Source organism: Balaenoptera acutorostrata, chromosome 10 (assembly GCF_949987535.1).
Source record: "Balaenoptera acutorostrata chromosome 10, mBalAcu1.1, whole genome shotgun sequence".
NCBI lineage: Eukaryota > Metazoa > Chordata > Mammalia > Artiodactyla > Balaenopteridae > Balaenoptera > Balaenoptera acutorostrata.
This window is the reverse complement of record NC_080073.1, coordinates 2,150,759-2,163,387: the sequence shown is the minus strand read 5'-3', so window position 1 is coordinate 2,163,387 and position 12,629 is coordinate 2,150,759. Positions and strand designations below refer to the sequence as shown.

General features: G+C 44.6%; 1 protein-coding gene across 1 annotated transcript in view; it reads right to left on the bottom strand.

Moving 5' to 3' along the window:
- The window catches only part of CFAP92 (cilia and flagella associated protein 92 (putative)), a 126,982-nt gene extending 115,874 nt beyond the window's left edge, over window positions 1–11,108 (bottom strand). Inside the window, exons 1-3 of the mRNA XM_057554926.1 lie at window positions 11,100–11,108; window positions 7,966–8,006; window positions 7,099–7,394 (exon numbers count right to left, since the gene is read on the bottom strand). Coding sequence (XP_057410909.1) covers window positions 7,099–7,394; window positions 7,966–8,006; window positions 11,100–11,108 — 346 coding nt within the window. The remainder of the gene's footprint in view (window positions 1–7,098; window positions 7,395–7,965; window positions 8,007–11,099) is intronic.
- Window positions 11,109–12,629: the final 1,521 nt, after the last annotated feature.

The window sequence follows — 12,629 nt, the reverse complement described above, 5'->3', positions numbered from 1 at the left end:
CCACGGCAATCAGAGAAATAAAAGGAATACAAATTGGAAAAGAAGAAGTAAAACTGTCACTGTTTGCGGATGACATGATACTATACATAGAGAATCCTAAAACTTCCACCAGAAAACTGCTAGAGCTAATTAATGAATATGGTAAAGTTGCAGGATACAAAATTAATGCACAGAAATCTCTTGCATTCCTATACACTAATGATGAAAAATCTGAAAGAGAAATTATGGAAACACTCCCATTTACCACTGCAACAAAAAGAATAAAATACCTAGGAATAAACCTACCTAGGGAGACAAAAGACCTGTATGCAGAAAACTATAAGACACTGATGAAAGAAATTAAAGATGATACCAACAGATGGAGAGATATACCATGTTCTTGGATTGGAAGAATCAACATTGTGAAAATGAGTATACTACCCAAAGCAATCTACAGATTCAATGCAATCCCTATCAAATTACCAATGGCATTTTTTACGGAGCTAGAACAAATCATCTTAAAATTTGTATGGAGACACAAAAGACCCCAAATAGCCAAAGCAGTCTTGAGGGAAAAAAACAGAGCTGGAGAAATCAGACTCCCTGACTTCAGACTATACTACAAAGCTACAGTAATCAAGGCAATATGGTACTGGCACAAAAACAGAAACATAGATCAATGGAAGAAGATAGAAAGCCCAGAGATTAACCCACGCACCTATGGTCAACTAATCTATGACAAAGGAGGCAAAGATATACCATGGAGAAAAGACAGTCTCTTCAATAAATGGTGCTGGGAAAACTGGACAGCTACATGGAAAAGAATGAAATTAGAATACTCCCTAACACCATACACAAAAATAAACTCAAAATGGATTAGAGACCTAAATATAAGACTGGACACTATAAAACTCTTAGAGGAAAACATAGGAAGAACACTCTTTGACATAAATCGCAGCAAGATCTTTTTTTGATCCACCTCCTAGAGTAATGGAAATAAAAACAAAAATAAACAAATGGGACCTAATGAAACTTCAAAGCTTTTGCACAGCAAAGGAAACCATTAACAAGACGAAAAGACAACCCTCAGAATAGGAGAAAATATTTGCAAACAAATCAACAGACAAAGGATTAATCTCCAAAATATATAAACAGCTCATTCAGCTCAATATTAAAGAAACAAACACCCCAATCCAAAAATGAGCAGAAGACCTAAATAGACATTTCTCCAAAGAAGACATACAGACGGCCACGAAGCACATGAAAAGATGCTCAACATCACTAATTATTAGAGAAATGCAAATCAAAACTACAATGAGGTATCACCTCACTCCTGTTAGAATGGGCATCATCAGAAAATCTACAAACAACAAATGCTGGAGAGGGTGTGGAGAAAAGGGAACCCTCTTGCACTGTTGGTGGGAATGTAAATTGATACAGCCACTATGGAGAACAATATGGAGGTTCCTTAAAAAACTAAAAATAGAATTACCATATGACCCAGCAATCCCACTACTGGGCATACACCCAGAGAAAACCGTAATTCAAAAAGACACATGCACCCGAGTGTTCATTGCAGCACTATTTACAATAGCCAGGTCATGGAAGCAACCTAAATGCCCATCAACAGACGAATGGATAAAGAAGTTGTGGTACATATATACAATGGAATATTACTCAGCCATAAAAAGGAATGAAATTGAGTCATTTGTTGAGAAGTGGATGGATCTAGAGACTGTCATACAGAGTGAAGTAAGTCAGAAAGAGAAAAACAAATATCATATATTAATGCATGTATGTGGAACCTAGAAAAATGGTACAAATGAGCTGGTTTGCAGGGCAGAAGTTGAGACAGAGATGTAGAGAATGGACATATGGACACCAAGGGGGGAAAACTGCGGTGGGGTGGGAATGGTGGTGTGCTGAATTGGGCGATTGGGATTGACATGTATACACTGATGTGTATAAAATTGATGCCTAATAAGAACCTGCAGTATAAAGAAACAAACAAACAAAACAACTAATACTAAACTTTCATTGGGTTATTTGTATGGAAATATGTTAATATAAATGTTTCAGACATTAAAAAAAAAAAACCCACCAATACAGGGTAGGATAAATTAGACACATACGATGGAATACTATACAGGTGTTTAAAACAAACGACAATAAAGTAAAACCAGGTCTGCTCATATCCTGTAAGATATCTAAGAGATGCCATCAAATTTTTAACGAGCAAGTTGTAGAACAGGATACATAGGATCTCATTTCTCTTAAGTAAACAACTTACATAAACATTCATAAATAAATTCCTAACTATTTAGGTATTGAAGGAAAAAACATTGACGTTAGAATTTTATATCCAGCCAAAGGTAGATCCTTTGAAGGTCCTGGCACCATAAAAATACTCTCAGGCAAGGTCTCATAAGTTGAGCTACACAGCGATATATTTTGTAAACGCCTTTGGAATAAGTGCCAAACTAAGAAAAACAAATCTAGGAGATGCTGCAAGAGATGTGAGGATTAAAGGTAATCAAATAAGCACCAGTTTTCTTTTGGGTGGTATTTGCAGATGTCTTTTTTCAGGCTCTTTTGCTTGATATCAACCGACCAAAGATAAAAAGCACCATTATGGATAGAGGAGGTCACACACAATGACCAAAAATTCAATTCACCAAGAAGATAGGTCAATTCTAAAACATGGTATACACCTAACCAAATAGCCTCCAAAATATCTGAAGCAACCATCAACAGAACTACAAGGAAAAGTTGAAATTAATCATCATGGGGAGATATTTCAGGCAGAACAACAAAAAAAGACATATCAAAAAATGGAGTACTTCTTGATATATCTAGGAATACACCTACATAAGGAGGCAAAAGACCTGTACTCCAAAAACTATAAGACACTGATGAAAGAAATCAAAGATGACACAAACAGATGGAAAGATATACCACATGTTCTTGGATTGGAAGAGTCAATATTGTTAAAATGACCATAATATCTAAGGCAATCTACAGATTCAACACAATCCCTATCAAACTGTCAATGGCATTTTTCACAGAACTAGAACAAAAATATTTTTAATTTGTATGGAAACACAAAAGACCCTGAAATCTTGAGAAAGAATGGAGCTGGAGGAATAATGCTCCCTGACTTCAGACTATACAACAAAGCTACAGTGATCTAAACAGTATGGTACTGGCACAAAAACAGACACAGAGATTAATGGAACAGGATAGAAAGCCCAGAAACAAACCCACGCATTTATGGTCAATTAATCTATGACAAAGGAGGCAAGAATATACCTTGGAGATAAGACAGTCTCTTCAATAAGTGGTGATGGAAAACCTGGACAGCTACGTGTAAAAGAATGAAATTAGAACATTCTCTAACACCATACACAAAAACAAACTCAAAATGGATTAAAGAGCTACACGTAAGACAGGATATTATAAAACTCCTAGAGGAAAACATAGGCAGAACACTCTATGACATACATCACAGTAAGATTCTTTTTGACCCAGCTCCCAGAGAAATGGAAATAAGAACACAAATAAACAAATGGGACCTAATGAAACTTAAAAGCTTTTGCACAGCAAAGGAAACCATGAACAAGACCAAAAGACAACCCTCAGAATGGGAGAAAATATTTGCAAATGAAGCAACTGACAAAGGATTAATCTCCAAGATTTACAAGCAGCTCATGCAGCTCAATAACAAAAAAACGAACAACCCAATCCAAAAATGGGCCGAAGACCTAAATAGACATTTCTCCAAAGAAGATATACAGATGGCCTACAGACACATGAAAGAATGCTCAACATCATTAATCATTAGAGAAATGCAAATCAAAACTACAATGAGATATCATCTCACACCGGTCAGAATGGCCATCATCAAAAAATCTAGAAACAATAAATGCTGGAGAGGGTGTGGAGGAAAGGGAACACTCTTGCACTGTTGGTGGGAATGTAAATTGATACAGCCACTATGGAGAACAGTATGGAGGTTCCTTTAAAAACTACAAATAGAATTACCATACGACCCAGCAATCCCACTACTGGGCATATACCCTGAGAAAACCATAGGTCAAAAAGAGTCATGTACCAAAATGTTCATTGCAGCTCTATTTACAACAGCCAGGACATGGAAGCAACCTAAGTGTCCATCGACAGATGAATGGATGAAGAAGATGTGGCACATATATACAGTGGAATATTACTCAGCCATAGAAAGAAATGAAATGGAGGTATTTGTAATGAGGTGGATGGAGTTAGAGTCTGTCATACAGAGTGAAGTAAGTCAGAAAGAGAAAAACAAATACAGTATGCTAACACATATATACGGAATCTAAGGCAAAAAAAAAAAAAAAGGCCATGAAGAACCTAGTGGCAAGACGGGAATAAAGACACAGACCTACTAGAGAATGGACTTGAGGATATGGGGAGGGGGTGGGGTGAGATGTGACAGGGTAAGAGAGTGTCATGGACATATATACACTACCAAATGTAAAATAGATAGCTAGTGGGAAGCAGCCGCATAGCACAGGGAGATCAGCTCGGTGCTTTGTGACCACCTAGAGGGGTGGGATGGGGAGGGTGGGAGGGAGGGAGATGCAAGAGGGAAGAGAAATGGGAACATATTGTATATGTATAACTGATTCACTTTGTCATAAAGCAGAAGCTAACACACCATTGTAAGGCAATTATACTTCAATAAAGATGTTTAAAAAATATTAATATAATTTTATGTAAATGTTAAAAATCAATAATTTCTATAATAAGGTTTCATTGTTCTAAAAGATCATTATAAATCTTCCATATTAAAACAATAATTACCTTTATAAAATGTATTAGTGATTAGTAAACTGTCAGAATGGGCTGCTTTGTAACAAATTTCAGACTATTTCATTTAATCCTCAAAATCACATATGAATATTATTCTCTTCTTGGACACTCAGCAGCTCGGAAGTGTATAAGAAACTCCTGTGATGTTAAAGAAAATAAGTCTGGAAGAATTCCTGAAAGTATCTGAAGGCAAAATCCTTAGAAATAAAACATATACTAGTTTTGACCACAGCATGGAACTTGTAAGAATGGGCATTGCTTAGGAAAACACATCTACACATAAATAAAATGCTACATTGGTTAAAAAAAAAAAAGGATTAAAGAGCTACACATAAGACAGGATATTATAAAACTCCTAGAGGAAAACATAGGCAGAACACTCTTTGACATAAATCGCAGCAATATTTTTTTGGGTCCGTCTTCTAGAGGGATGGAAATAAAAACAAAAATAAACAAATGGGACCTAATTCAACTTAAAAGCTTTTACACAGCAAATGAAACCATAAACGAAATGAAAAGATAACCTAAGGTCTAGGAGCAAATATTTGCAAATGATGCTACCAACAAGGGATTAATTTCCAAAATTTACAAACAGTTCATGGAGCTCAATATCAAAAAAACAAACAACGCAATGAAAAAATGGGCAGAAGACATAAGTAGACATTTGTCCAAGAAGACATATAGATGGCCAACAAGCACAGGAAAAGATGCTCAATGTCACTCATTATTAGAGAAATGAAAAATCGAAACTACAATGAGGCATCACCTCACACCAGTCAGAATGACCATCATTAAAAATCCACAGACAGTAAATGCTGGAGAAGGTGTGGAGAAAAGGGAACCCTCCTACACTGTTGGTGGGAATGTAAATTGGTGCAGCCACTGTGGAGAACAGTATGGAGGTTCATTAAAAGACTAAAAATAGAGTTACCATATGATCCTGCAATCCCACTCCTGGGGATAGATTTTGAGAAAACTCTAATTCGAAAAGATACATGCACCCCAGTGTTCACTGCAGCACTGTTTACAATAGCCAGAACATGGTAACAACCTAAATGTCCATCGACAGAAGAATGGATAAAGAAGATGTGGTATATATACACAATGGAATATTACTCAGCCATGAAAAGAATGAAATAATGCCATTTGCAGAAACATGGATGGACCTAGAGATGATCACATTAAGTGAAGTAACTCAGACAAAGACAAATATTATATAATATCACTTAGATGCAGAACCTAAAAAAATGAAACAAATGAACTTATTTACAAAACAGAAATAGACTCACAGACATAGAAAACAAACTTATGGTTACCAAAAGGGATAGTAGGGGAGGGGAGATAAATTAGGAGGTTGGGATTAACATATACACACCACTATATGTAAAATAGATAAACAACAAGGACCTACTGTATACCACAGGGAACTATACTCCATATCTTGTAATAACCTACAATGGAAAAGAATCTGAAAAAGAACATATATGACTGAATCACTTTGCTGTACACTTGAAACTAAGACAACATTGTAAATTAACTATATTTCAATTAAAAAGCTGATATAAAAAAAGATAGTCCACCTTAAAAAAAGTGGAGTACTTTTCTCTGCCCTTAATCTTGGGGTTCAACCACGTGCCTTGCTTTGGCCAATAAAATGTCTGCAGGTGGGAGGTGCCCAAAGACCTGAAGAGTGCTGGGGTGACTGGGCTTGCCCTCTTTTGTGCCCTGCCTTTCCATGGCAGGAATGCGTCTGGGTTGCCCACACATCCGAGAGGAGGATGAGAGAGACAGAAGCAGGGCAGAGCTACTGCAGGAAGCCCAGCCCGGATCAGCTGGTCTGCTCACCCAGCACAGGGATTTCTGTTTGAAGCCAATGAAATGGGGAGTTGCTTTGCGTTTGTTACACAGCGTTTTTTGGCAGTAGCTGATTGCCTCTGCTCTCAGAGATTTTGATGCAATAATCTGAGAATCTGTATTTAAACAAGGAATTAGATGATGCACAACCAGCTTATGGGGAAAAAAATGCCTTAACCTCTCCGTCATTTCTTTATTTGCAAAAAGCAGAAATAACATCGCCTGCTTCTTGTTTTGAGAGGATTGAGTCTGTTCCTTGCCTGGACCACAGTGGGCCCTAAGGTGGCAGTTTCTTTCCGGACCTCTGCTCCTGTCACCGGCCACCCTGCTTAGGGAGCCAGCAGAGGGAGCACAGGTGCCCTACACTCCTGGGAGAAGGTCACTGGTACACTCCCTCTCTGCTGTCGCACTTACCCGCGGTCACTGGGAAGGCCAGAGAGATGATGAACTTGCAGGGCACGACGTGGGGCACGTCCGAGTCGAAGGTGCTGGCAGGCCCTTCTGAGGACTCGCCGCTGCACTGGTGGCCGGTGGCCGACTCCTGGGCCCAGGCTCTAACCTTCAGGCTCTCCTCCACTTCACACTCGCTCCCGGACTGGTAAAAGCCGCCCATGGAGGACACGGCCCCCGTGCTCGCCTCTTCCTCATCCTCCCACTCACAGGCGTGCAGCCACGTGCTGCAGGGCGGCCCACGCGGCCGGCACTCCCGGCTGCAAGGAAACAGAGGCACCGCCGTCACCACCACTGCTCCCAGGAGGGAAGCCCGGCCTGCCCCCTCCTCCCCCCGTGCCTTGTCCGGTTCTGGGCTGACCAGCCAAGGCCTCAGACACTGCCTGGCACACAGCGGGCACTCAACAAAGATTAGCTGAACCTCAGAGAATGGTGCGGTCAGTAATCGTGATAATCAGCAAAGCCAGCGTCTCCAAATCGAGTCGCGTCCTCCCGGCCCCAGCTGTTCCTCCTTTCAGGACCAAAGTTAACCACTGAGCACGTCTGGAATGCCTGCTCCAGGTGAGTGCAATTCCCCAAGAACCACAAGGGAGGGGGTGGGGGGCTGAGGGCCTCGGGTTAGCTGTGCCAAAGCACAATACGATCTTGGTTTGGGGACAGCACGCGAAAGAGCCTGGTGAGGCCAAGGAGGGCGAGGACCCCGAGGCAAGACCCGACCGAGCACTGAGTACTGGGCTCAGCGCACAAGCGCCCTCCATGGACGCCGCACGCCAGCAAACGCTAAGAAGGGGCTGCGCAGCTGGAGCGGGGGACGGGGCAGAGGGGGGGTACCTGCGGCACCTGTGAGCGTACGCGCTGGGCAGCCGCGTGGGCTCAGACGACGGCGTCGGTCAGCTCGCACAGCAGCTGCACAACCTCCTCACGGAGGAGGCTCCGAGGACCTGGTCTGTCCACCCGGGCAGGGCGGCCCGCAGGAGCCGCCTCGCCGCTCTGTTTGGCGGTTGCTAGGAGACGCACGTGGCCACAGCCCAAGGGCGGGGCTCCTGGGGGCGGGGCTCCTGGGGGCGGGGCTCCCAGCCTCAGCCGCGGGGCCCAGGCCAGGTGCCCAGACAACGTCTGGCAGAGAGGTGTATACAAATGCAGAACCAGCTGCCTTCATGCCTTAAGTTATTCACTTATCCACTCAGTCTTTTTTTTTTTTTTTTTGATGTGGACCATTTTTTAAGTCTTTATTGAATGTTTTACAATACTGCTTTTTATGTTTTGGTTGTGGGTTTTTTGGCCGTGAGGCATGTGCCATCTTAGCTCCCCGACCAGGGATCGAACCCGCACCCCCTGCATTGGAAGGCGAAGTCTTAAGCACTGGACCGCCAGGGAAGCCCCCATTCAGTCTTTAAGGAATTCCTGCTCTGAACGTGAGCACCTATTATGCACCTGAGCCTTACCTGCAGTACAGGGGAGAGGCGTTGCCAGCTCCCCACTGCACCCCCTCCGCGGCCCCCTCCCGTTCTTTGATGAAGGCAAAGGAAGCACTGGGCTCTGCAAGCTCAGATGACCCGACCCCACCCTACCCCCCATCCCTCTCTGGCATAGACGCTCTGCTTCTGTCACTGACGTCCTTCAAATATGAGAATTCTTTTTAGTCATCATGAGCCCCAAACTCAGCGATGAGGAAACCGAGGCTTAGAGAGGTGAAGCGATTTGCCTGAGGTCACACAGGTATAGGGCGGCACTGGATTGAAATCCAGACTATCTGATGGACACCCTGCCCCCCACCCCCAGATGAGAGACCCCTAGCTGCTGCTCCCGATGTAGAAGACCACAGACCACCAAAGGGGTTGCGGCGGAGGGACACATCGCAGAAGCGACTGTCTGGAGGGGTTGGGGCAGGCTTCACGGAGGAGGTGACAAAAGCCAAACTGTGGGGTTTGCCAGGCGAGGAAAGCAAGAGAAGGCATTCCAGGAAGAGGACACAGCATATGCAAAGGCCAAGCAGAGTGAAAACGTGTGGCAAGTTCAGGGAAGGTTTGATGAGGCTGGAGTGGCGCGTGGGGCCCCTGGTACCAAGCCCCTGGGCAGTAGTTTGTTCAAGCGAATGGGCGCGGAATCTCCACACACACTCAGCTGTTGCAGAAACTGAGGCTCTGAGCTGAGACACAACCTACCCGTGGCCAAAGAGCAAAACTGTGGACGCAAGCCCCCTGCCTCCCAGTGCCCACCTCCCTAGGCCGTCCCCAGGGGCTGGGGACAGTAGTCCAGTATTCCAGAATACTGCCCACTGACGGGGGCCCTCCGACATTCCTCAGGTTCGATCAGTCTAAAAAAACTGAACCTCAAGAACAGCTGTGAGGGGAGGTCTGCAAATGGCAGTGAGGTCCCCTGGGGAGAAGGACTCAAGCTTCACCACTGAGTGCCCTGTCCAGCAGCCTGCAGAGTACCGTCCACAAGCAAGGAAGTACTAAAAAGACACCCAGGGCTGCAAGGGGAAAAGGCTACTAGGATACACCAGCTCCCAAAAGGCCCCATTAACAAGAGCCGGTCAGTGACACCACCCTCCCTGGGACAGACAGCAGGCCTGCTGCCCGTCAGGTGCCACCTGCTGCCTGTGGCTGGTTTTGCTCCAAAGGGTCCTCGATCACCTTGTTACCAAGGGCAGCAGCCAATCTCCCCAGCCTCTCCTGTGGGGCGGCCCTGAACTCAGGCTTGAGAGGTCCTGGATGTGCATGAGAATCACCCAGGATCATGTCAAATCTTCAGTCCTGAGGCTTCACTCCAAACCTGTGGAACTGATTCTCCAGAGGTGGGGCTTAGGAACCGGTGATAGATTGTATTTCCCAAACACCTCAATAGATTCCCTCCCACCCTCTCTTAGTGTGATGTCAACACTCTTCACATCCCATGGTGGGTCTAGTCCCCCCTCCCCCTTGAACCCAGACAGAACTTTGGGACCACCTCAGCCAACAGAGTAGGGTGGAAGTGACACTAGGTGACATCTGAAGCCAGGTCATACAAATTCCATGCGCTTCTGCCTTGCTCTTTGGGGCGCTCACTCTAGGAACCCAGCACCATGTTGTGAGGAGGCCAAGCAGCCTCATGGAAAGGCCACGTGTAGATGCTCTGGCCAACAGCCGGCCGGGTTCCCGGCCAACTGCCAGCCTCACTGCCCAAAATGTGAGAGCCAGACCTCAGGTGATGCCAGCCCCCAGCCTTTGAGTCACCTGGCTGACACCATGTGTAGCAGAAACCAGCTGTCCCCATCAAGCCCTCTGCAAATTGCAGATTTATCAGCAAAGTAAGTTACTGTTGTCCTAACCCACTAAGTTTGGGGGTTATTTGTTGTGCAATAATAAATAACTGGAACAGAACCCGTGTTTGTTAAAGTCACCTCCACCAAGATCCCATTGCACAGCCAAGATGTAGAACCACTTCCCTGAGGGAGGTAGTGTCCAGGTCAAGAGCCGGGGCATCATGGGATGGAATGAGGGCAAAGCTGTGCCACCTGAGACTCAGGCACGAGGGGTGGGTCTACAACCTCCGCTCAGCAAAGACGGCATCAGGGCTGGCAAAGTCAAAGGAAAGGAAAGGGGTTATTTGTTTCAATTGTCTATTGCTGCATAACAAACCACCCCAAAAACTTGGTGGATAAGACAACAGCCACTAGCTATTTCTCACAGTTCCATGGGTCAGCTGGGCGGTTCTTCACTGGTGGCCCCCGGGCTCACTCACCGGGTTATACTCATGTGGAGGGTCGACAGGGCCGGAAGGTCCAAGCCGGCCTGGCCCACATGTCTGGCAGTTGGTGCCGTTGCCTAGGGCACCTCACTTCCTCTCCACGTGGCTCCTCATCTTCCACCAGGCGGCAGTGGCTTCCTCAGACGGGCTTCTCAGGGCAGGGTTCCAAGAGAACCAAGGTAGAAGCTGCAAGGCCTCTTGAGACCTAAGCTTAGAAACTAGCATGGCGTCACTTCCGCCATAGTCCGTTGACCAGAGCAAGTCACAAGGGCCAGCCCAGACTCAAGGGGGTGAGGAATAGGACAGGAGGAAGGGCAAGGTCACATTGCAAAGGGGCACCCCGTGGAGTGCAGCAATCTGAGAGCAATCTGTCCCCGCTTCCTTCTTCCTCCAGGGCAGTGGAGCGCCACAGCTCCCACGGCGCCCAGAGAGCTTTCTGAAGTTATCGCAAGACTCTGGCAGCTGGAAGCATACACCCATCTTCTTCTTGCCATCCCTCTCCTAAGCAAAGCGCCACCCCCCACCTTATAACAACTTTACTGAGGTGTATTCTATATCATACGGTGCACCCATTTCAAGTGTATAATTCAATGATTTTTAGTAACTTCACCAAGTGGTGAAATCATCACCATAAATAAGTTTTAGAACAGTTTCATCTCCCTAATAAGATCCTTTGTGTACAAGTTTCACCCAAAAGTACTATAATTAATTATAATTAATCTCTGTTCCCACCCCAAGCTCTAGACAACCATTAATCTACTTTCTGTCTCTAAAAATGTGCCTTTTAATGAACATTTCCTATAAATGGAGCCATAAATCCATTTTGTCTATCCAGCCATCAGTTCATGGACATTAAGGTTGGACATTTAGACATTTATGAAGAATGCTGCTGAGGACATTCACATGACGGTCTCTGTGTGGACAGATGTTTTCGTTTCTCTTGAGTAGAGGCATCTAGCAGTGGGAGAGCTGGGTCACGTAGTATGCTACACGTATGCATCAGGCTTTATGCTTATCTTTTACTGCCAAACCGTTCTCCAACATGGCTGCACCATTTCACATTCCCACCAGCAACGTGTGAGGGTTCCTATTTCTCCACATCCTCAAAAACATTTATTGTCCGTCAGTTATTATCGCCATTCTTGTGAGGGTGAAATAGTCTCTCATTGAGGTTCTTCTTTGTATTTCCCTAATGCCTAACGGTACTGGGATCTTTTCTTGTGCTTATTGGCCATCCATATATATTCTTTGGGGAAATGTCTGTCCCTGTCTTTCACCCATTTTTCGATTGGGTTGCTTGTCTTCTTCTTATTGAGCTGTCGGAGTTCTTTGTCAATTCTGAATGCAAGGCCCGTATTGCGCATGTGTTTTGTCAAGATTTTCTCCCAGTCGCCTGCTTGTCCGGTCATTTCTTAACGGCGCCTTTACCACTGCGCTTTGAAGTGCAAAAGTTCTGAATTTTGATGAGATCCAATGTATTGATTTTTTTTCTTTTTTTGGACCATGTGTTTGGTGTTGTATCTAAGAAATCTTTGCCTAACCCAGGCCCATTTTTAATAGAGAGAAGTCAAACTTGGCGTCTGAACACTAAGCAAATCCACTAACCAAGACTCCTAAAAATGTAAAAGCTTTGACACTAAAAATGATGGCTCTCGGAGAATCCCAGACACTCCAGGGGACTGTACAGAACGACACAAACTTTCTGAAAAACAGTTTGACAACATCAAGAGCTTATAAAATGTCCGCACTCCTTGGCCCTGCAG